The following is a 25733-nucleotide window of genomic DNA, read 5'->3' on the forward strand; positions in this document are numbered from 1 at the left end:
GATAATGTTCACTTGAGAGTGTGTGTAATCTAGGGATATTATCAGTAAACACCGGCTCTTCATAGGGCCTTTGTATTTTTTATGGCTGGATGCTTGGACTCAATTCAACTATGACCACCACAAAGCTCAAGCTTTAAAATAATGGTTTACTCATTTAAATGGCCGTAGTGTCTGTTTGAGGTTCCCACCCTGTGAGTATGCCTAAATTAATCATGCGGTGAGGTGATCAGCAATAGCCTAAAGAATACAATACATGCCATAAACCACGATGAAGTAGTCTAGGCATCAGCATACACAATACCGTCATTGGGTGGGTATGGTACTGTTGGGGCAGGACTAACGCTGTTAACCTTTTAAGTGCTACTCCGAGGTTCAACCTAGGAAACTCAGAGAAATTTCTGAACTCCTGCAATAATATGAAACCCACATTGTTTCCTGGAATATTCAGCACCTCATTTCCTGTCAAACAATTTCACTTGTTTCATAAATCCTACTATGACATGTTGATGATACTCTCTTTGTTTGTGTAAACCACACACACGTAAAAATAAGTTTATACAACTAGACCCGCCTTCTGGCGAGGTTTTTGGCCTGTGATAGGTCCATTTCACATGTCAGGAAGCGTGTGATTCATAGTTACATAGCAAGGGGCGAGGTTACAGATGACATGTTGCTATAAACTGAGCATGTAGTGAATGTATACTAATGCACTGTTTTGACAGCTACCTCGGTATTCGCAGACAAACGTAACCAAAGATGGCACCCGTGGATCTTGTGAAAATAAGTTCAAATGCACTGAAAAACGCTGCGTCAGGGGAGGTATGTAAAAAGTTCTCAACTAGCGTTAACAGCAGCTATCAAGTCTATAGCGCTTAAATCCACAGACGTATGAAACTAATACATCGTATTGTTGTTGTTAGTTGATATATATGTTACTATATGTAGCCTATACATTAATTGTCATCTGCTTCCTCATGTGACATTGTGAGTGAAAGCTAGTAGCCAATATCGTTAGTCGCAGAGTCGCTGTCTTCACACAATTCTGGCACCCATGTAATTCACCACTACAAATTACTGTTGTTGCCTTCAGTTGAGTTCACTACTAAATAGTAATTCCCCTGGGAGAAAATGTGCATTAGGGTATCATTAGAGTTCTGGGTATAAAGATAGCATGCTGAGAGTGATTGATGGAACCAACATGGACACCGAATAAGACGCGTAATTGCTGTGCATTTAAGTAAATTAGACTTAGGTTATTAGTCTAGTAGGTGGCATGTTATGGTGAATTAATCTAGTATTCGTGCAGTCTGTTTTGTTCTGTCTCAGTAACGTGGTGCTTTCGTTACATTAAGCTACGTATAAGTCTGAGTTGTGAGGTTTGTGTCAAGCCTCAGTCTAGAAGGCTTTTGATTGTTTGAAAAATAATTAGTGATTGTTGGAGATGTGCTCTTGAAACACCATTGGATACTGTCTTTGACTCATTTGTTGATCTTGATATGATGGGCCACAAACATCTTTGGTGACACTTTCTTTGTGTCTTATAGAGTGTGGAACTGCAGTCGTTGTGGCGAGAGCAGGCTGTCGTGCTGTTCTTTCTGCGGCGGTTTGGCTGTCAGATCTGCAGGTGGACCGCTTCAGAGGTCAGCAAGCTGGAGCCAAGCTTGAAGGCCAACGGAGTGGCCCTGGTAGGTGTAGGGCCCGAGGAGATTGGGGTTGAAGAGTTCCAGGCGGGAGGCTTCTTCAAGGGAGGTGAGCAGTGCACTACTCTCTTCAAATCGTCACAGTCATGATTACAAAACCAGCGGTTAACACGCCCTGCCTCTTGACACACTGCACTGGTGAAGTCTATATGAGATATGAGATATAGCCTTGGTTGGTTGCCTTTGCAGACCATGGCAAACATTCTTTTATGTGTTTTCCATTATGCTTTTCTTACAGATGTGTACATAGACCCGAAGAAAAAAAGCTACAAGGACCTTGGTTTCAAAAGGTTGATGTTTGTTTTTGACACAGAAGCCTACTGTATTATGATCCTCATTTTTGTCATTTATGTGCTTAAGTATTGCACTAGTACTAGTAAAATCTGCATAATAACATGTATTACATGAGATCATTTTTCCTCTCCTAACATAATTGTTTACTGACAATACATTTTGGTTATAAAGTAGGCTATATTCTGTTAACATTAGTAAAGTCTTCATCACAATGATACATAAGGACACTGTTTGCTTAACATATCAAATAATCTTCACTCACAAATATTGAGTGAATTAAAAAAAAACATCTCTTTATTCTCTCGTGTAGATACAACGCCCTTAGTGTGGTTCCAGCTGCCATGGGAAAGAAAGTGCGAGAAGTCTCCTCAAAGGTGAGCTGGAAATGTCACCTTTTCATGTGACCTCTGCAGGGCTCAGATGGTCAGAGCTGCATCCATGCAATGGTGTGAGGGTGGGCCAGTGCCAATCATACAGGAGACTGTGATGGCAGCTAATCTGTTGATATCAAGTGCTGACACTTGTTTGGCTCAGAGTGGGGAGCTACACCAGGAGCGTAATAACTGAAGCGTCCCGTTTGCGACACATAAAATCCATTTTAGAAGAGGTCAATTTTTTTTGGACCGTGCGCCCCACTGTCGGGTCTGGTGTAGCTACTTCCAATGATAATAGTGATTATTAACTGCTGCAGCATACGCTTAGCGAACGGAACGCTTCAGTTACGTGCCTGGTGTAGCCTACTGTTAGGCTAATTTAAACGATCCACAGTCGTAAGTTAAATGTTACAGCCACCAGGCTCGTCTGTGGTGGCTTAACATGAGGGGGGCCACACATGGATAAAGGGTTAACAAAAAGATATTTATTGAAGTAAAATGTACTGAAAATATGAATTGCAGTCAGGATAAGTGAGACGGTAAGAAAGGTGTGATGTAAATCAGAGTAATGTACATAATCCAGACAAAAGACAAACGCGACGCACGCTCTGATGGAGACAGAGGGAACAACTGCACAGCCACCAGGTAGCCTTTTATACTTCCAGCCACGCAATTAGGATGAGGTACACCTGCTCACGAGGCTCCACCCCTATAAGACAGACACATACGCACGCACACACACACACACACACACACACACACACAGGCACACACACACAGACACACACAGACAGGCACATGCAGGGTCGACTCGTAACTACATACACATAGATAAACATGCAGGGTCATAACAACACACACTGGCACAGGCAGGGTCGTAACATAATGCAGCTAATTTGTGATCACTACAATGCTTTCTAGGATCCCTTTGTGTCTGTGTGTATGTTGATTTCGTGATGTTTGATGTAATCCATAGTTTCCAATATTTATACAAGTTTTTAGATCTTTACTTTTTATGTCTCTGGGGACCTGCCGCAGAGGTATCGTATCAGTGCATTGCAACAGGCAGCAGTAGAACAGTGTTTTGAACAGCCCTGTCTCTGGCCACAGCTTGCTACTTTGGCTGTTTTTTTTATTATTATATTTTTAGTTGTAGCATTCTTTATGATGGAGGCATGTAGGCCAGAGCCAGGCTCTGTGGCAGAAACATCCCATGATGGTTTCAGTAGGCTTAATAAGTTCAGTAGGATTTCAAGCAGACTCATTTGTCTTATTGTTCTGACAGAGCTCTGTCAGACACCGTCATGGTCAAAGTACACACAGAAATCCACAGTAGGCCACTAGAAAAGCATGCCTGTTTTTCATAGAAGACTGAAACATAGAAGTTGTCATATTTATTGTAAAATGGCAGACAAGGACATCTAAATAAAGACATATGATATTGATATTAATGATATTAAAATATATAGGATGAGTCCTGAATAAACCTGTATTCTTGCCCCATATAGGCAAGTGCTGACGGTATCCAGGGGAACTTCACAGGAGATCTCCTGCAGAGTGGTGGCATGCTTATTGTGGCAAAAGGTATGTTTAAACCAATACAAAATAAACATTGTGGGATGTATTTTGAGCATCCCACCCTCCTTTTCTCATCAAGGGTGTGTGGTCATGATGAAGGTCAGTCATTATAAACTTTAGTTGGAACTGAAAGATTCAATCACTAGGGGGCAGTGTGGTGCTGGGGATCTGTTCCCAGCACCACACTGGATTAATGGGTCCTGAAGCCACAGTGGACCAGGAAGAGGAATGTTAAAATTGAGAGCAATGCTTGTTTTATCCAGATGTTGAAATGCATTTTTTAATGCCTTGGTATATGCTCTACGACTTCAGACCCATTAGTGTACGAATTATTAGTAAAATAGTTGTATTAACACAACTGAATTACTGAACAACTGAGATGCCAGTTAGTTGTTACTGGTTAGGGTGGTTTCTCTCCCAGTCAGTGGATATCTCATGAATGGGTCTGGCTATTATGTGGCCCAGATCTGGAAGGGGGAAACCAGAACAGAAGCAACACTGTTCCAGGGTCCGCCACCACTCACTTCCTGTCATGTTTCTGTGTTCTCAGGTGGCGAAAAGGTGCTTCTGCACTTCATCCAGGACTCCCCGGGAGACCACGTCCCTCTGGAGGATATAGCCAAAGCCCTGGGCATCTCAGCCAGTGTGGAAGCCGGACAGAGGCCGCAGGTGAGGGGCCCTAGCACATATAACAATCACTGTTAAGCCCGGCGCCCACCAGAAGCGGCGTTCAGCGGTGTTCGGTGGTCTGGGCTTGACGCGCAGGATTTTAGAATAGTTTTCTATCTCTGTGCGGCTGCTGTGCGGCAGACGTTTCCAGTGCGTGTGCTCCATTGAAAACAATTGAATTCTATTTTTTTTCGTGGCGCGGCGCGCCGCGTACGCTTCTGGTGGGCGATGGCCTTTACGTTTATTCACCTTTCAGGTACTTTGATCCAAAGTCGGATCAAGTAAACATAGTGTACTTTTTTGTACTAGTATGGTTTGTTAATGCTTAAAAACATACAGTAACTGTGTGTGTGCATTTGTTTGATACGTGTTTTAAGTATTATTAGTCCTAAGATATCTAAACAGTAGTTTTTTTCCATCTGTGCACAGTTTCTGCTGTTTTGGCCTACTGATGAAATGACAAAGTTTATGACTGAAAATCAGTAGATGTTGCACAGACAATTCTGGCATTGGAGCCCTATTGAGAAAGACCTTGACATATTTTGGACGTACGGTCTTGGGTGTTTTCTTATTTTTTTGCCAGGTTTATGCCAGGGTAAACAGTGCTGCAGTTTAACAACCAGTCTCACAGAAACAACAGCTTTTATCCAGTGTTTTTTTTTTTCATTACACCAGAGAATCGTATTACAGCGGGCTCGATGCCACAACACCACAACATTGCAGAAATCACTGTGACAAAATGCAGTGAATATGTCTTATGTGATGATTTGCAGTCGAGGCCATTTATTTTCCCACCTTGTCTTGGAAAACAGAATATCACAGGAGACACAGAGTGTTTTGACAGCAGTCATTCCTGGAAACAATTTCAACAGACCATAACCACACTAAAAGTACATTTTAAGAATAAGATGTTCTTTATTATCTGAATTTGCACTTGACACATAGTTGTTACTACATTGGAAATAGATGCTAATTTTATTTTGTTTTTTTTATAGATGCAAGTGTTTCAGTATAGAAACTAGGGCCAACTGCACAGTATTTCACAATGACTGTAACAGCCTGTTTGTGATGGGCACAGAGTAACTGTCAAAATAATTTCTGGGTTTACTGTTGTGACAAACAGGAGCCATCGATTTTCAGCAGTCCATCAATTCTCCATTTCCTCCTCATAATTGGGGAAGTTTGTCAAACCTGGGTTGTATATTTGAAATATTTGGGCCCTGGGTTTATTTCTGGGATAGCAGTAGCAGCCTACAGTTGTAGGTCATAGTTTCACTTCCTTTGAGTTGAGGAAATGCTTAACAAAACCACCAAAAGTCTTGTCCTCTTTACTTGTTGTGTGTCCCCTGTGGTACTTATTCCACACAGTCACATGACTCAAGATGGCAGATCTTAGTCTATTTACTGGAACTTAATTACTACCGTTCTTGTTCCACTCATTATAGAAGCACAGGTGTGTGGTAGAAACAGTGTCACTTCAAAATTTGACGAAACTCAAAGTCAAATAAACAGTGGTGAAGTAGACAGTGACTTAGAAGCAGAGGGAAGCAGACACCACTGATGTGTGGCAAAAACAATGGTGGTGGGGAAGCCCCACCATGCTAAATAAATATTCTATGTGGAACTCTTCTTTTCTTTACACACCTATAAAGAAATGGATGGCTAACAACAATTTGATCCTCACTTAAACCTTTCCCTCAGGATTGCTATCATCACAGCATAACTGTAGCCATGCTATGTCTACATGTTACTGTGTACTGTAGTATTTACCGTGGCACACCCTTCTCTCTGTGGTTTACTGTCTTTATTTCACCACATAAAGCAAAGCACAGTGCCATCTGATCTCTTAGGTTTCCAACATGCAAAATTCCATCTCACTTGTGTCTCTTCTAATGACCTTTCTGTTGGTCAAGCACTGGCAGTATGTTCTCTGTGTAAGGCACAGACAACAGTGCCTTTGTCTTGCCATAGAGGCTTACTGTTCATGCGGTAGCTTGGCAGTTGAGGTGAGGCCTTCCTGTCCAACTGTAAGCCAGATGTCTCTCAGTACCTGCTATCCTTATGTGGGTCTTTGTTGAAGGATGTCCTGTGGCCGTCTTTCATGGGCCAAGTGAAAATCTGCCACATCTTCAACCATTTTTGTTGCTCACAAGGAAGTGCTTAGAGTTGGTTTATGATTGTAGCAGCAGTAGTAGCAGCAACAACAACAACAACAACAACAACAGTAATACCTTTACATTGCACTTTTCTTTTTGGATTGGTTATTTATTATTTGTATTTTTTTTTGGGGGGGGGGGGGGCGGGGGCTAACAAGAAAAGGTATTTGGTGCCAGATAGGGTCATTCTGAGAACAGTGAAGGTGCTTTTCTCAGATGGGACGTTTAGCCCCAATTAAAGCCGATTTCATGGGATATTTCCGCAGGTCAGCTGGCAAAGGGATGTAGGATATGTCTTTTGTTGTTGGAAGGATAATGGTTTACAGGGCTACAGTAGGGTTTCAGCCGAGGAGTAGACTCTTAGCAGTCATATCCACCATATTTATTTGCTTCGTCTGCAACATTCAACATTCAGATTCCGAAATGTTTTTACTGGCATGACGTTAGTCCAAACAGTATTTCATTCTGTTTCATTCCATTTTATTGAAATTATTCTCCCTATCCGGGGATGATTTAGGATGTTCATAGAGAAGTCTTGATGGGCTCTTGGATCTGTGCAGCCAACATAGTTTGATTTGAGTAAAAGGGGGGGGGGGGGGGAGCATCCTTGACGCAAGCGGATAAATAGGCTATATTTCTGAACACTCCGCTGCCAAGAAAAGCGATACAATAACAGCCCGTTTCTGCAGGAATTAGACCTTGTTGTAGCAGAGAGCAGTGGTTGAATAACGGGGAGTGTTTACGTTTCTTTGCACTTTAAAGAGCGTGGCAGTGGCACCCACGGCTTTTCCATCACCCATCTTCTCTCCACGCCTTCCTGCCGACCCGTTTAGAAGCTGCTACCCACACGTGTGTTTGAACACAGAGGTGTAACGCTTTGGCACCAAAGAGGGATATGTGAGAGCAAGACATCGTTTACTGACATCTAGAAATATTTATACTATGATTTACGTAAAATGCTATATATATATATTGTAATAGCATACATATTATAATAGTATAGTATGACATATTATATGGAAGATTATAATCCAGTACTTTTTGAATTAAATATACACTGTTCCTTGTGGTCCTATAACTGTCTGTTTTGTGTGCTCAATAAAAACACTGGTTCCACTTCCTACATAGTTCTGGGAATGGGAAAGTGGTTCAGACTGAGCCATGCATAACACCAGCCATTCAACACAGGGCTTCACGAGCACAGAGGGGATGAGGAGAGTTTCCTTAGCTGTTGAGATAGATATGAGCAACCTTTTATCAGAATTGGGCTCTCTTTATCATAAGCACTACGCATGTTGCCAAATACTCTGAACACTCTAACACTAAATGCTGGACGATAACCTCTTAGATAGACATTGCCAGGTGTTCATCAGACTCGTTTGACCGTTTTGACTCTGACACTCAAGATTCCTGTTAATTTTCATGTAATTTGTTTTCTTTTCATCAAACAAGGATGTTTGATGTTAAGAGATTCATGTTAATCTTTTTGTAATTTCCTTTCTTTTCAGTGTAACGATGATGTTTGTACTAGGTAGAGGACTTGAACTGCCCGGGAGAGATGAGGACCACCAGCAGAGAGCAGAGATATGGGACTCGTATATTTTTTGTCTTTTTCTAAACTGTCGACTGTCATTAAGAATTTACAAAAAGATTGTTATTACAGAGACAATTAGATGTTTTAAGGGAGGGAGGGTATTTCATGTAAGTGCCTTTTTCCATCAGAAGGATTTATTGAGTAAAGCCTATTGGAATGAGCATTAACGGCAGTGTATTTTCCTATGTAGAAACATACATAATGAATTTCCACTGCCAATCATGTTCAATACACATTTCCGAGGAGGCCGTGTGGACCAAAGGAAGACTTTTTTAAACATGAGATTATTATTTTTTTTTTACGTTTTATTACTTTTACCAATGATTATATGTTGTTTGTGATGAAATATGATTCCATAACTTAATTAAATGTTGTCTTTGTAACTATTTGTGTGTAATTAAATTAAGCTTTTAAAAGTTTTACTAATTATTTGTGGGCTACACATTTATCAGAACTTTTTCCATGCATCGATCTTTGTATATTATTTTTTCCATGTATCTATATAATTTTTTCTCAGAATATGATAGAGGTGAATTCCAGTGGCGTCTTTCTCTGGACTTTTCTGGCCTACAAATGTCCCTCCGTGCACTCCGTAGGCTACTCACATACTGTAGCAGAAGCGTATCCCCTTGTGTCCTAATGAGCATGGAGCACCTGGCTGAAGTGCTCACCTGCCTGCCTGCCTGCCTCAAAGAGAGGCATGAACTCACACGGGCACAATGGCTCAGTTCAGAGAGCGGCTCTCGAGCGCAGGGGAAGTTCCTGATCAAAGCAGTGAGCAGAGACATCTTTAGTCTCCGGCTCTGTGGGTGGCTGATTTAGATCTGAGGTTGGAGCTCCAGTCTTCCACAGCGTCTTCAATTTCATGTTATTTATTTATTTGTGTGCTTTCTTTTGACTGGGCTTGATTGCAAACTCTCTCTACAGCAGCCTTGTGCGTAATAGGCACTTTTTTTTTGTGATGAAAGCACGCTTATGTGAATTTGTCTAGTGTTTGCTTCTGAAGCCTTTGAAAATCTTCGGAGACCAGAGAAAGAGAGGACGAGAAGTGTGTCAGAGGTGATATACGTGATACGGCAGAGTCTTCTTACTTCATAGTTATTCCACGTATATGGTTTGGTGACAAACCTGACAAAAACAAACAAAAAAAACCTCAGGGATTCTTCAGCCTAGGTACTATTTTCAGCTGACTGAAGTCAAGTCAAAATTTTAAGGATGTAAACGATTAAAAGTACTGAATTAAACCCAATTGCCTCGTCAAGGCTATACAGAGAAAGCTTAGGGGGCATGTGGGAAACACCATAATTGTTTGTTTTCGCCACAGACGACCGGTTGGGACGTTGTATAGTGCAAATGATAACAGGATGTGACAATCCACAAACAACATGTCAAATGTTGAAAATGACCAGTTTGACAATTTGATGCCAGCAACACGTCTCATAAAAAGTTGTGACAGGGTCGTGTTTACCCGTGTTGCTTTATCTCTTCATTTAAACAACATTCTGCAAATATTTAGGAATTTAGAGTTTTAACAATGAAATGTCAGCATACTTGCCTGATATAGGATTTCAGCTGCTCAACAGTCTTGGGTCTTCTTATTCATGTGTTTCATTCCATGATGCACCTGTTGGGAAAATGTCCACTAATTCGACTACACTTTAGCTGTTAAATGTCTATTCAGCTTGTTGTCTAACTAGCTACACAGTCATTACAAGGATGTAATGTACAAGGACTCTTGTCCATGACCTCTGAGGTCAACCTCCCTTAGGGGTCTGGAGTAATATGTTTTTTCTTTATCATGGCAGCTTTTTCATTTTCATTTCATGTAATCCATCAAGAATATCCTGTTTACTGTTTTGGGGCAATAAATAATGGTAATGACTGACTTGCTCTCATACTTGCTAGGATGCTTGTGTGTTTGTAACCTCTGGCGTCGTAAATAAAGCTTAGCACTATGCCGTAGTCGGCTTGCCGGTGCCTTTCTTTCTGCCTAATTGCAGATTAATACTTAATTTTTTACCACACCCAATGTGACAGGACTGCTGACACACCATTTTAGCACCAGGACTTCTATGGAGACATGCTCAAATATGTGCAGAATTAATTTTTGGCATTATTTTTCTGAAATATTCAAGGTCTTGCCTGAAAAATAATAATAAAAAAGGTCATCTAGAAGGCAGTGAATGTTGCTCAAAACTTGTGTACGTCATTCAGAATCGAGTGTGTCTTGCCAGATGTGCAATACATCCATGCACACTAATGCACCTTCATACCATTATAGATGCTGGGTTTTGTACTGAGCATTTGAACAAGTTGGATAGTCCCTCTCCTCTTTAGCCCAGAGGATACAGAGATTTTGATTGTGGACCGTTTTCCACTTTTCCTCAGTTCATCTTAATGAGCTTAGGCCCAGATAAGACTAGGTAATTTCTGTATCATGTCATGTCATACAACTTCTTCTTTGTAGAGTACAGTCACATTGAGTCGCATGAAAGGAGCATCAAACCATGTTCGTAGATATTGGTTATCAGAAGTTTTCCTGAGCCCTTATAATGATTTCCTTTACAGTAACAGGTTTGGTTTTAATGCAATGCCACCTGAGGACCACAGCCATCCAAAATTGTTTTTCAGCCCTGTCTCTTGCCTTCAAAGTTTTCTCTGGATTTTGTGAATATAATGATGTTAAGTACTGTTGAGATGATGAAATCTCCAAATGATTCGTTTTATTCTTACATTGTTTCATCATTTGCCCACACAGGTTTACACATAGTGATGAATACCTTCACATCTTTATTTCTGAGACTCTATAGGATGTTTTTTTTATATCCAATCATGGTGCCAGTTAAGCTAATTAGTTGTGAAATGTTCCTCCTTTTGTTGTCTTTTTCATTACTTCCAATTCCAATTTGTTGCCCCTGTCCCAACTTTTTTTGAGACGTGTTGCTGGCATCAATTTCAAAATGTGTTTATACTGTATTTTTTTGGGTAGCCCATCCAGAGGTGCGAGGATGTACTGATGCCCCAAAAGCTTTTGTTAAACAAATTTAAATGAAGTCCATCAGAACAATGTCCAACAGCAAAATATATGGTCAAATTTGGATGACACTGTCAATGAAATTAACATTCCAGTAATCACTCACAAAACAATCAATTTGCGATAGCGTTGCTTTATTCAGGTATATTTCAACAAACATTTAAAGAGTTATACACATGATATACCTGAAATCACAATATACTCAACAGTTTAGTTATAGTGTTTTTTTTCACACATATTTTGTAGAAATGTTCAACATATAATTGCTTACTGGCCTTTACAGAAACCAGGACTGTATATTTATATCTTTACATAATATCAATCACATCAAAATAGATATATAATGAAAATATTCATTTAATTGATAATATCTTGGCATCATTAAGAGAAATCTCAAGCACAAAGAACAGTCAGATAGGCAAGGAATAGCAGCATGGTCTGAAAATGCACTCAGGGAACACACACTGTTGAAAGTTAGCAATAAGAGAAATATATCTTATGTCTTACAGATCAAATCATCGCTAGAAACAGCCTAGAACTTGTTTCTTTGTTTTACTGAATGTGAACATAAACAAGACTGATGGGTTAAAATGAATATGGAGAATCCAGATCCGAGATTTTTGAGTCATACCATCAGTGTTTTCGATGTTTGTAACAAGGCCACCCATTTCAGGCCTGTCTCATCTACTGTGACTCTGTACACCTTCCTATAGAGAAAAGGTCTGTGTGGGTAGATAGGAGATATCTACTGTACATCTCTAGAAACCAATGGCAAAAAAAATGACATGGATTTGAAAAGAAAAGGTATATTCAATAGAAATTTCTCCCCTATCTTTTAATCTCTAATTGAATGTTTGTTTTATTATTTTGCTACTAGATGCATCAGAAAGATACTGAATATTTATACTATAGCAGATAAACAAATCAAAACAAAACAAAAACCCTATAAATGTCTCTTTGAACAAGATTGAATCAATACAGATCAGGCAAGTGTGAAAATATGACGATATGCAGTGGTGTATGTTAATATACTGTATGAAATAGTGCATGAATGATTATCTTTTATAATAAACAACTTTTGTATCTGTATTTGTACTGTACACATAAATTAGACATCTGTCCCTTAACATTCTTTGAAATGCTGCAGTTTTCTTCTCTCTTTATTTTATACTCACACAAAAAAATATGATGTTTTGCTACTATAGGTCGGCACACTCAACTGTCAACTGTTTCCAACATTTTTCTTTACATACTCATGACAACGTTAATCCAACGTCTCAATTCCAAGTAATGTCAGCCCTTGCTCATGATAGCTCGCATTTAGTCATTCCGGGTACACCGTAATGAAATGATTGGAAAAGCTAAATTCTAGTACATAAGATCAGTCATAGTGCAGTCACTTCTCTATGTACTGTATGTAACAGTACTTAATGACCGTTGACAGGCTGAGAGTAGGTAGGAATAAAGCTCAAAAGACAGACATGCACATTTGAATTCATGTCTCTGTGACCAGAGATAACAGTCAGAATGAATGGCCCAAGGCATCATTTGTTTCTTTATTGGCTGCATCGCACAAGTTCTCAGAAGTACTGTACAGCTCGCTATTTCTACTCTTCTAAAAACCCCTGTCTCGTGTGCACTCATCTAAATCCTATTTGATCTTTCTGTCAAAGCTCTTCTCTCTCTCTCTCTTTCTCTCTTTTATTCTACCTCTCAAGTCTTTAGTGCCGCTGTCATTACTTGTTCATCAAGCAGGGAACTAACAGCGGTGGCCATGACTGGAGCCCTAATGAGAAGGCTATTTCCCCCGAGTCTCTGTCCTCCAGCCAGGACACCTGTTGGCTACTCACATTCACTAACCACCCCCCATCCCCCCCACCCCCCGCCCTAAGCACCACCACCCTGTCCCTGTGCAGATTATCAATCTGGGAGATAAAAAAGGGACAAACGTTCTTTTTCCAGCCAAGCCACTGTCACCCAATATGATCTCTTCAAGACTCCTTTCCCTGTCTCAGCCTCAGTTATGCCTATTCTCCCAACATCATTCCAAGGTTCCCTCAAAATGATGTTATCCATGTGAAGTCAGGGGATGTTCTATTGACATATTGGCCTCAAAACCAACAGCCATCACAAATCACTGACACACATTTCTCACAAGAAGAAATATGACTTGAGATCTTGTGCAAAAAAAAAATTGCATCCGCACCCACAACAGGACCGAACACAGACAAACGTTGTCTCAGAAGATATAAGAAGTAGGCTGCTAATTCAATCCAACCATATCTGTAAAAAATATTTTCCCCCCAAAAAATGTTTGAGTCCCTTACCAAGCCAAGAACAGCAGGAATGCCTGTCAGGGGCCATCTCTGTGGTGCTATAATGAGGTTTGACCTCTGGGGCGATGAAGGAGAGCAAACACACCTTAGAATGGGGCAGACAGAGGGGCAGAATACTACAAGGGTCACTCAGGCCTCAGTCGGGCCTCGAAGGAGAACAGAACGCCTTTCCTTCCAGAATTAACAATGCCTCCCTTATTTCAAAAGTGGGTTGATAGCGGCACAACAGAACATTCCTTGGCATGACATAAGGCCTCCCTTCTGTCTCCCTCTGCCTGACTGACTGACTCACAGGAGACCACAGGCACTCTCAACACTAAGCTTCTGAGGCACAGGTATGAAGGAAATGTCTCAGATTAAGCCAACATCAGAGATGATAAACAACTGCTTCATTTGAAAAAGGGACGTAGTGAATGCTGCAGTCACCCAACTTTCAATAAAGTTACATTCAAATGCCTCCATTGTAAATATATAGATACACTTTTTTCACATACTGAGGCAGTTTCATTAAATAATTAACAGTAACAATCAGTGAATGCTGAGCATGAACAGGTAAAGCTGTGAGTGTGAAGTTAACAGTCATAGAGTCTTTAGCTAAATTGCTGTAGCTTGTAGGGATTGTGTCAGCCCTGTTACAAATACAGTAAATCCATCCTGATCACAATCAAAGCTGTCTGATTGTTAATCGGTGTGTCGGTTTGTGACTTTCAGTCATGCAAATTGCACACTGTAAAAACCTGCCCTTTATTTGAATGTATCCAGTCAGTTAAAAAAACAAACACATAGTTTGACCCAAAGCAATACATTGTAAAAGGCTGAAGATAATCTCAAAGAATATATATGTTTATATATATATTGTGGATCTCAATTTTAAAAAGCTAAATGATCCAAACCTCAAATCATGGCACATGATGCCGTCAAACACGTTCATAGTTTGCTCTATATGATGAAAGACAAGCACAGGTCCTGACATTTTGACCACGTCATCATTCCAAATGGTCGTTCCAAACATATTTTTAGAGCGTATATATATGTATATATATATATATATATACGACGTAACAGTCACTTAGCAACAAGTACAGGAAAAAACAGATCCAACAATAGACTATTAGCTACATTTTAAGTAGCTGTACACACGCAAAAAGCAAGTTTCTTTCCCCATGCCCCCTCATATTTCATTGTGGAGTGAAAGCTACAGTCTTAGAGCTCTCACACATCACACGTGTATACGATCTTGTGTACACTACACATATCAAGGTAGGTATCTATATTCACCAAGTCAGGGGATCAGGTGAAATATAAGGCAGTGTGCCACTATTGTATGGTTGTGACTCAAAATGACATTTAGGCACCTACAGTAGCTGCTGCCCGAATCACAAAGTCGATCCATCCGCGGAGGAGGAAGATGAGGAAGAGAAGGAAACCAGTCACTGGCTACCACACTCTGCATTTCACTTCCGGGTTCATGGGTGCACCTCTTTTGCACTGGAATGCCTCGGAGAAGGCCTCGAAATTCTGCAGGGACCCCAGAACCCTGGAATGGAGAGAGCAGGAGGATGAGTAGGCATGCTGAGACGAAGGAGGGAAAGAAAGAAAGACAGAAAAGAAGAAAGATGGACTGATAGACATAGGCACATAGAGGAGGCTGGCTTACCTGTACTCCAGAGGGCTGTGAGAATCTGTCTTGATCGACTGGCTGGCAAATTCAGGCCTATAGGCACCGCACCACACCTAACAAAAAAAATAAAAACAGCCAAACCGTAACGTGTTAAATTGTAGGAGCTCCCATTTGCAAACACCAAGCTGATGTAGAGAGTAGAGAGTTGAGAGAAGTGATGCTCTCTGCCATTCGAGATCCAGTGACGTGAGGCTTAATTCAGCAGAAAAGATAAAAAGGCCGCACTTTGCCTATAAACGTGCTTTATTGCACAGATGCGTTTCGGCTTAGCGCCTTCCTCAGTGTGCTCCAGTGACTGAGTGAAGCCTGCTCCTACCATACAACTTATTGGAGGCTCTTAATTCAGCAGTAATTGCATACTTAGTTCTTAGGCCATTTTGCATAGAGTGCACAAATGACCTACAGTATAAGGCTACTTGTGTTCTGCAAAGAAAATGTCATTAGGCACTAGCACCGTTTTCTGTGTGAGGGGTGGTGGGGAATCGGATTTCGCTGGAGTGCTCGCTCACCTGAGCAAAGTTGAGGAAGAAGAGCTGTTTGTGGTCCAGGTCAAGACCAGGCAGTCGAGGCTCCTCTCCTTCTTTCTCAACCCATTTAAGGTACGCCTAGTTGCACACACACACACACACACACACACACACACACACACACAAACATATACATGAGAGGGTTTTTTTAGGCCTTCTATAAAAAAAACCCTCTTATGTATATAAATGAAGAACATTTAACTACTCTACCTTATACGCTTGACGAATTCCTCCATTGTCAGCAATATTCTCCCCAAGGGTACTTATGCCACTAACCTAATGGGACAGGAACAATAAGAGGTCTATTAGTGCTCTCTCCTCTGCACAGCTCAACACAGCCTCAAAAGGTGGTCAAGCTGGTCATCCAAGAAGGTTCATAATTTAACGACCATAGAGTTTTCTGTCCCATAGAGATTCTCTTACGTTTTGTCCTCCGGCCAACTTCCAGTTGAAGTTTCCGTACTGGTGCACCATGCACTGAGACTGCTCCTTAAAGTGCTCTGCGGAGTAGTTACTCCACCAATTGTACATGTTCCCATCCTTGTCAAAGTTACGACCTATTGAAATCAGAAATCGGACTTAAGGCACATGTCACTGAACAAGCTTGGTCTTATCGACTATTACTCTTACTCTCAGGCTGGAATGACTAGTTTTTGATACCTGATGGTTTTTCATATTACAAACAGCCATTATCTGCATTGGAGTGTGGACATTATTTTACCCTGTGAGGTGACTGAAGTAAATATGACATTTGACTGAAATTACGTAAAACTGTGCTATAGGCAAAATGGTGACATGGTATTTCACATACTGCTAAATAATTTAAGGCAAACTGGCAAAGATGTTGTTAGCCAATTGAGAATGAATGATTGGAGTCCACATAACGAGACGAGATCATCTCACCATGGTCATCAAAGCCATGAATAATTTCGTGCCCGATCACCATTCCAATTCCACCGAAGTTGAGAGCCTGGAGCTGACTTTTGCTGAAGAACGGGGGCTGCAGAATTCCAGCAGGAAAAACTATGGGTCAAGACCAAGACAGACAAATAAACATAGACAGATCAACAGCAAGGCAAGCCCATTTAATCACATAAACAGACAGATGACAGGGCGGTCTCACAGGAAAGCACAACAACTGTGAAACACAGAAAAACAAAGTGCAAAGTAAAAGAAAACTTTGAGGAACATTCCAGACTCCAATGGGAAAAAAAACACCATTTCATTTATTCTCTTGTAATAAGCCCGACCACACATATATAATAGCTATTTTATATCTTCAAACAAGATTTGGATTTGCTCTATTCTGTTCAGGCGCTTATGTCTGCCAAGTAAGCTCTTTTCAAATCTCTTAATGCAAGCAGCAAAGCACTCGAATAAAAACCTATAGCATATCAGCACCGCATCACGCCTCAGGAACCGTGAGGACGTCCGAGAACATTAAGACCCGCAATCTCAGCCTAATTACGCCATGACTGTGGCGCCCAATCTGCATAATCGCCTTACGCTCCTGCAATCGCGCGCGTTAAGTGACGGGCCGGTAATGTGTCGCGTTTGGCAACGGAGTCGGGGGCTGCTCTTAGTTCGTACAGCTCCGTGAGCACTGGAGCCTGAAACTAGTTTTTATTCTGACAACAAAGAGCGGCATCTTAGGGCTGTCATTATTCTCAGTGGAGGCTCTTTAGTTGAGGACACAGGGACCCCATAAGTGGTATGGAAGGGGAACAGCAGTAATTGGGGTACTTTGTGCTTTACTAACTTTTCATGTATCCTCCCATTTATAAATAGGCACAAGCATTATGATGGTGGGTAGGTGATTATTTGATTATTCCAACACAAAGCTTTCCTTAACACACCTATTTATTTGTTTGATGAATATCTAATTAAAAAAATCCCCCATAACATTGTTATAATATAATAGTGCTTTGCAGCTGTACTCAAACCTCAGTGTGATCATATGAGAAGCCGGTGGGGACTCCTCACCTATTTGGTTTCTGTTTGGAGAGTAGAAAGCATTCACTTCAGCCGCGCCAATGATCCACCTGAAAAAACACAGAACCAAGTAAGGCCAACAGAATGGTGCACTGCGTATGTGCATGCATTCGTGTTTGAGTGTGTGTGTGTGTGTGTGTGTGTGTGTGTGTGTGTGTGTGTGTGTGTGTGTGTGTGTGTGTGTGTGTGTAGGTGTGTGTGTGTGTGTGTGTGTGTGTGTGTGTGTGTGTGTGTGTGTGTGTGTGTGTGTGTGTGTGTAGGTGTGTGTGTGTGTGTGTGTGTGTGTGTGTGTGTGTGTAGGTGTGTGTGTGTGTGTGTGTGTGTGTGTATGGGGGGAGGGTGGCAGGGGTGCATGCAATAGGTATGAAATGACATTGAACGTAAAGTCAATGTGTGTGCACGTGTGTGTCTGTGTGTGTGTGTGTGTTTGTGTGCACATGTATGTGTGTGTGTGTGTGTGTGTGTTTGTCCGCATGAAGTTACATGTGTGGGTCCACTGGCTCCCTGAGCTTCTTTAAACTCTTCTTGGACCCGGCTTGCAGGTTCTGCAGAATGTTCTCAAAGTAGTTTTCACTGAAGTTCAGCTATGTTGAAACAGAAACTTGAGTCAACACCGGAATTCCTCTGAGGAATCCAATATATCTGTTTTCTGTCCGTCAGTACTGGAACCTCCACGGGTGGAATGAAATACTGACTTATCACTTACATGGGCATACTCCTCATCCAATTTCTGGTTGTTTTTTTCCAGGATGTGGTCAGGGTAGCCAATCTGTTCCTTGATTGCCAACACCTTGAATGCAAAATAGATCAATCATCTCTTTTTGTTGTTCCCACACAGCATAGTCTTACAACTACCTCAGTAGACAACCTTAAACTTCTCTTCAGGGTCACAACAAACATCTGGTCCCATGTCATCATTACCTGTCATGTGCAAATGTGTTTGACAGCACAATGAATTCACATAATATAACTTTGGTGTAATTTTGAGTGGTTTTGGAAGATTATTTCTAAATGGTTACAGAACTTTTCTTTGGCAATATGTAATTTCAATTCACTGTCAATCAAAACCGAAAAGTGGGAAAGTTTGTCTGCATATGCAGAATAATGACAAAAAAAACCCTTCTAAACACCTTCTCTCGAGCCTTTTCCTTTGATGCAGCATCCATCCAGTTCAACTCCTCCAGCGTGTCCATATATGCAGCCTGCATCATTCGGATGAGGTCGCTGACCTGCGAGAAACAATGTAAACCTTGACGCACAGACGTGGCACACATGTACAGGACACGTGCGGGCAGACGTCAACAGCGTACAGCGCACAGCCCGCGAAAGGGCCTCCTGCGTCACGGTCACGGCTAAAAGACCATCACTCATAACCTCTCACAACTCACAGAACTCTTGAAATCCAAAACATAAGCTGTCAAGCATCAAGCCATACATCCTTGTGTAGATGTGTAGACTAAACAGCCACGAGAATGGGCTGTGTCCCGGTCAGTCTAAACAGTGGTAAGGTGGGACAGTGACGGCACGAGCTGACCGAGCTTCCTGTTTTGGCTCGAGGACGCAGGAAGTGGCAACAATGAGGGACTCGGTGATGCCTGAAGGGGACCCTGGTGGGTCGAAACGTTGCGTGTTTTTAAATAAACTTTGACCGGGTTTCCCAGAATCGTTAAGAAGCTCTTAAGTGCTAAGAACTTCTTAGGAGCGTTCCAAGAATATTCTTACAACGCTCCTAAGAAGTTCTTAGCACTTAAGAGCTTCTTAACAATTCTGGGAAACCCGGCCCTTGTCGGTTTGGAGTCTCCAGTGTGCAGACGTCTACTTTCTTTATCACTGTTACAATGGATGTGTCCTGCGCCTGGCCCCAGTGGGGTGGGATGTGCATGCGCCTACTTGACCTAAACAACGAGGGGCTCACCATGCGCTTGCTGTCTCCGTCGAAGGCCTCCCGTACGTAGAGGGCACCCACGGCGTTCACCATGCTTCCTTGGACGTACCGCACGCAGTCGCGCCAGCGAGCCTCTTCCACCGTGGTGCCAAACAACACCTGGAGTATACACAGTGTAGAAATGCAAACAAACACACACACACACACATACAAACACACACACACACACACACATGCACGCACGCACGCACGCACACACACACATGTATGTGTGATTTTTCCCCCTTGACAATCAGTATATTGTTTCCAAACAAGGTGTCACACAAAATAATTCCGTTAAGGCGCTAAAACGATACATGAATGCATTAGCAGTTTTTATCATTTAAATGTCTCAAAACGAAAACGAACAGAGGCTCAACAAGCTAAACAGAACAAAACTACTGTAAACATCTGAGCCAACAGCATATAAAGACTCAAGCTGTGTTTGCTGTAGCATCCACTTTAAATGTCCATTTTACTGTCTTTGACCTCTGTGTGCGTGTGTGTGTGTGTGTGTGTGTGTGTGTGTGTGTGTGTGTGTGTGTGTGTGTGTCTGTCTGTCTCTGTTCTCTGGGGTCTGACCTTTCTGTAATGTGCTCGAGCGTCTTTGAAGCGTCGGCTCAGACCACCAACTCTCTCAATAACTAAGTGCCAGGTGAGAAAATTCTGCAGAGTCCTGCAGGAGAGAATGCACACACACACACACAATCACACACACACACACACACACACACACACACACACACACACACACACACACACACACACACACACACACACACACACACACAATTTAATAGCTGTTCCATTATAGCAAAGCATTTTCACCAATGTGTTTCCACAAATGTTATAAACAATGTTATAAAAGTCTGTATAAAAGTCATTATAAAAGTCTGACCTGCGGTCATGTTTAGAGAGGACATCGGTCAGCCTCTCCAAGTAGGGGACTCCGTAGACCACCACCTCCTCTTCCTGGTGCACTGTTATGGACACACTGGACATGACCCCTTGAATAAAGCGTGTCCAGTTGAAGCCCTGGAGAGCCATACAACAACATCAACAAACATCTGTGAACTGTGAACTGTGAACTGAACTTCTATTTTTACAATTGTGTCATTGCATTGTAACGGATATGTTTCTGAAACACAAATCAAACAAAGGGACAGAGGGGTTTTAAAAACAGAGGAAAGGGTCTTTTATACAGATTTTCTGTAAACAATGGATGTTTTTTTTCAGAGAATATTTCACAGCTCTTTCCTTTTTTAGGAACATACATACAGTATTGCAATTTGCCAGCTATAGGTGGAAATCGGGAACCTGGAAAAGCTTTCTTTTTTAGGATTACACGTGCAGACTGGGATTTGGATTCCCATGTGATGCCAGTCTGAACTCACATTGAGGCTGAAGTTCTCCTGCAGCTCAGTGAGGGTCATCTTGTTGTATAATACTGTGATGTCCTGACGTTCCTCAGGTGGGGTAGTGGCCTGTAGGGAGATTGAAGGAGCCGTGCTGTTAAGCAATCTCTCTTTGTCCATTTCACCACCACCTCACCTGTCACCTGTACCATACACTAGAATCTCCAACTTGTTGCTGTAACAGGCATTCTTGCTCTGGTGCTCTGCTGATAGACTAAAGTGCTTTCAACACTAAAGGTCATGGAGTTAAATACCATGGGAGTAGAAATACAAGACTACACCTGTTCATCGAGTCACTTGAAATAAATGGGTCTACTAACTAAGTGAGGAAATATCAGATGTGTATCGTGTCATAAACGGGTCACTCACATTGGCGATGTCTCTCTCCAGCTCCATGACCTGCATCATCTCCTCCCACACATGCTCGTCGTCCTGGGTCAGGTTCCTGTCCTCACGGGCAATACTCGCCATGGTAACCATGAACTGCTGATAGGCCTCTCTCACCTGCCATGTCAAATGTATGATTAATGATGTTGCTTTTATAAAGTGACACAAGTGTACTGACGACAACAACAACAACAACAACAACAACAACAACAATAATAATAATAATGATCATAACAACAACAACAACAACAACAACAACAACAACAACAATAATAAAACATACCCTTTTGTAGTTTCCATCATTGAAGTAATATTCTCTGGATGGCATCCCCAATCCAGGTTGATCGATCTTTGAGAATTTATTAAATATTTGTGGGAATATTAAATTAATACATGTATTTTTCTCAAAAGCTATACAATTCATAGCTATAGACAATATCACCCTGAAAAAAGTATCTGTACATTCTCAGAAATACCTAAATGGCTAACCACACAGTAAGCTATGGGAATCTTTTTGCCCGTACGTGTAAGATGTGACGACTGGAGTCTTGATCATCTGTCCACACAAACATGTCGAACAGAGCCTTTTTGTGAAACCGGGTTATAAGGGTAGCGAGAGTGTCTTCCAGGCTCCAGGAATCTTCTGTCAAATATCAAAAACATGGGCAATACTCTGTAAGTTAAGAAATTCTTAGGTACAATGAATGAATGCTATAGTTATTGTTTTAGTATACTCGTTCAAGTTACCTGTTCATACACACTCACTGTCACTGTAGGATTTTAACCTTTATATTATCAATACAGCCATATTGTGTGACATAACGTATGGGAGGGACAACAACATTAGCTTTAATGATTGTAGTTGCCATATCAATACATAGGCCACCCACACAGCTTCTGAATGTCTGTGTAGAGAATTGGATCTGAGGGTGCTTGATGGCCTCAGCGTGATTAAACGGAGGACAGTCAGAAAGATGACAAGAGGATGTCATAAGAATTCATTCCAGCCGGGGACACAAGCCCCTCTTCCTGGCTCCTTATCTGCTGGCTTCTGACCAATCACCAAACAGGTCTGCACAGAGGCCCAATAGGAATCGCTCCTGCCAGGGGCCCCTGTTGCCTTTAGAACATCCCATCAATTGGCTGCTTATCCAATTCCTCCTGACAACAGTATTTGTCTGATTGTGTCTCTGCCCCATTGAGAGGAGCCAGAGACGCTACAGGCAGCCATTATGGGGCATTAAGAAGGGCCGGTATCTCTTGGTACCTGCTGTGCTGTTCCAGTCGTCTGAGGCCACTGGCCAGTCTCCAACGCTCTCGATGAGCTTCAGCAACGGCTGGGAGTCGCGTTGCTCAATCAGACCTGCAGGGGGGGCCAGAGTCATGAGAGGGAGTCGTGCTCCTCCTGCCACATACTGTATCTTTCTGAGAGTTAATAATGATATTGTGATTGTGACTTGTCACTAGACTAAGACAATACGTTTTCTACAAAGCCTCTAGTAGTTCAATGCACATAAATGACAAGTCTTCAGGCTCTGTCTTGCTGCGTTTGTTACTGCAGTGTATGTGTATGTGAGTGTGTGTATGTGTGTGTGTGTCTGTGTGTGTATGAGAGAGAGAATGTGTATGAGTGTGTATGTGTGTGAGTGTGTGTGTGTGTGTGTGTGTGTGTGTGTGTGTGTGTGTGTGTGTGTATGAGAGAGAGAGAGAACAAGAGGGAGTGAGAGAGAGATAATGTGTATGTGTGAGTGTGTATGTGTGTGTGTGTGTGTGAGTGTGTGTGTGTGTGTGTGTGTGTGTGTGTGTGTGGGTGTGTGTGTCTGTGTGTGTATGAGAGAGAGAGAGAGAGAGAACAAGAGAGAGAGTGAGAGAGAGAGAATGGTTCACAAAATATGGATGATTTTCTTTTAAGTGAACAACCAACATAAGGACAGGTTGTTATGACCCTTTTAATTGTATTTGTTTTGTAGTTCTTTCTTTTGGATTTTATTTGTCTATGGTCCTCATGACACTGAAAACATGCAATAACCCCAGTGGAGATTAGGAGTCCAGTTACATGTTCCCACCCTGTTTCTAACGTAAATCAACACATGATGCAATATGACTTGAATTCCATTGAATTCCATTATTGGTCAATTTGTACCCCGGGTTGGAACTCAACTAACTGTCTTATCTTTAGGAGAAAGTGTTTGTTTTTGATAGCATCCTCTGTTCCCACTACTGGAACATACAAATTACATTGCCTTTGAGCATGTGTTGTTCTCATAACAAACACTAGTTGAAAAGAAAATGTATGAGTGCATGTGAGCATGCGACTGTGTGTGTGTGTGTGTGTGTGTGTGTGTGTGTGTGTGTGTGTGTGTGTGTGTGTGTGTGTGTGTGTGTGTGTGTGTGTGTGTGTGTGCGTGTGTGTGTGTGTGTGTGTGTGTGTGTGTGTGTGTGTGTGTGTGTGTGTGTGTGTGTGTGTGTGTGTGTGAGCCAGCATGTGTGAGAGAGAATGTGTGTGTGTGTGTGTGTGTGTGTGTGTGTCTTACTCTCTGTCACTCACTCTCATTCATGCATGAGCTGTAAAGCAGCTTGACTTTCCTGAAAGCCTCCCGGTCTTGTTCCTGCTGCGTCTCCAGCACTCCTGTCAAGTGGCACACGTCAGAGCCAGAGAAAACATTACATCACCCCCCCACCACCAGAAACCCAAGACGACACCGCGAGACACTCGAGGCCATTACGACCTCATCTGGGAGTTTAGGGAGTGAGAGGCTGACCCTTGAGCACGATCTCCAGGTCCCCGCGAAGGATGTCGAAGACGCTGTGGTGGGAGCTGGTCTCGGGGATCACGTGCCTCTCCTGCCAACCCCCGCAGGCGTACTGGTAGAAGTTCTGACAAGGCTCCGTCTGCGAATCCATGTTCTGGAGCAGCCTGGCCGCTGGTGTCCCCCCACCCCACCAAAAAAAAAAAGATAGGAAGAGGAATTCAGATAGATAGACGTTAAAAAGAGAGGAAAGTACTCAGTGCATCCAAAGTCAAAGGTCAAAGCAAAATGAGAGCGGTGAACTCTAATATGAGGCAAATGCTGGGGCCGCTATCGCTATAATCCCAAGTGTTTAAGAATAGCAGCTAGTTCCAAGAAAAAGAGCTGAGCTGAGACTGTTTGGAGAAAGCATGTAAGTCGTATAAGCCTTTGGGTGAAGAAAAAAAAAACAGCCTAGTTTTCCATTAGTGCTACTCAGCTCTACTTGTCTCCTTCGACACTACACTGTTCATTACCTGCTGTGACACAGTCTGAAGTGGTGCATATGCTGTTGACACTGGAACGGTACATTAGCCCTGAAAATGAACAAGAAATGTATTGTAACAGTATTAGCGGAAGATTTCTGGATAGGCATAATTCAAAGTGCTGACAAATCAAGAGTTCCTCTGGAAAAGAAGAGGAGTAATGTTTTAAAACAGAGCCAGTATAGCATTAATGCTGTGTGTTGTCTGGTTCTAGTTTTTGATTAGTGATAACACATTTCTGAATTTCAACTGGTCTGTCAGTGTACTGGAGACAGTAAACTGTTCATCCTTACAGTACATGATTACCATTACTGAACTGAGGTAATTGGTATTTTTAATAAGGGCACAGAGAAACGCAAGACTATGAAACCATTATGTGTGGTAATCTATGGTGCGCTCTGTGCCAGACGTGGCGCAAGTGTGAAATGAGGCTGAAATTATCTCAAGAAGCATTAGTTTCTAGCCCACAGGCTAGTCGTTTGGACTAGGTCAAGTGCAATGCATACCTTCAGTGACCTTGCCCTTGGATACAGTTCGGTCTGACCTTTCTGTAACAGAAAATTCATGGCAGATGTCAGATCATAGATGTTTCTCCATGGTGATGAGAAATGAGCACCTGTGACTTGTCACTTGCACCATTATCACTCTTCTGTGTTGCGGTCACCGTTATCCTATAATTTAACTGGTACTAATTTCGTGTTCCTCTTTTCCACCGAGGTAAGGCCAATAACATTGTTGATTGCTGTCTCAACGTAAAAAAAACATCACTAGCCTATTATCCAGATTCACATTGCAGAT

At 41.9% G+C, this 25733-nt stretch overlaps 2 protein-coding genes across 3 annotated transcripts in view; one reads left to right on the forward strand and one right to left on the reverse strand.

Annotated features, from left to right (window-relative positions):
- Positions 1-650: 650 nt before the first annotated feature.
- prxl2b (peroxiredoxin like 2B) lies at positions 651-8787 on the forward strand. The gene is made up of 7 exons (XM_062544369.1): positions 651-819; positions 1545-1749; positions 1939-1990; positions 2305-2368; positions 3877-3952; positions 4497-4615; positions 8280-8787. Exons 1-7 carry the CDS (start codon positions 757-759, stop codon positions 8304-8306), a joined length of 606 nt encoding a protein of 201 aa, XP_062400353.1. The 5' UTR covers positions 651-756; the 3' UTR covers positions 8307-8787.
- Positions 8788-13306: 4519 nt separating this feature from the next.
- The window catches only part of mmel1 (membrane metallo-endopeptidase-like 1), a 14412-nt gene continuing 1985 nt past the window's right edge, over positions 13307-25733 (reverse strand). Inside the window, exons 3-24 of one of the 2 annotated variants that reach the window (XM_062544372.1) lie at positions 25442-25483; positions 24927-24986; positions 24424-24585; positions 24210-24290; positions 22929-23024; positions 22186-22301; positions 21945-22010; positions 21644-21778; positions 21254-21343; positions 20758-20894; positions 20442-20535; positions 19851-19979; positions 19066-19164; positions 18642-18725; positions 18419-18519; positions 17927-17985; positions 16847-16966; positions 16367-16500; positions 16154-16219; positions 15926-16021; positions 15393-15469; positions 13307-15272 (exon numbers count right to left, since the gene is read on the reverse strand). In XM_062544372.1, coding sequence (XP_062400356.1) covers positions 15173-15272; positions 15393-15469; positions 15926-16021; positions 16154-16219; positions 16367-16500; positions 16847-16966; positions 17927-17985; positions 18419-18519; positions 18642-18725; positions 19066-19164; positions 19851-19979; positions 20442-20535; positions 20758-20894; positions 21254-21343; positions 21644-21778; positions 21945-22010; positions 22186-22301; positions 22929-23024; positions 24210-24290; positions 24424-24585; positions 24927-24986; positions 25442-25483 — 2144 coding nt within the window. In that variant the 3' untranslated portion in view covers positions 13307-15172. Of the gene's footprint in view, positions 15273-15392; positions 15470-15925; positions 16022-16153; positions 16220-16366; positions 16501-16846; positions 16967-17926; positions 17986-18418; positions 18520-18641; positions 18726-19065; positions 19165-19850; positions 19980-20441; positions 20536-20757; positions 20895-21253; positions 21344-21643; positions 21779-21944; positions 22011-22185; positions 22305-22928; positions 23025-24209; positions 24291-24423; positions 24586-24926; positions 24987-25441; positions 25484-25733 lie in introns of both variants that reach the window. The other variant, XM_062544371.1, reaches the window with a different exon arrangement.

Source organism: Sardina pilchardus, chromosome 9 (genome assembly GCF_963854185.1).
Source record: "Sardina pilchardus chromosome 9, fSarPil1.1, whole genome shotgun sequence".
Lineage (NCBI taxonomy): Eukaryota > Metazoa > Chordata > Actinopteri > Clupeiformes > Clupeidae > Sardina > Sardina pilchardus.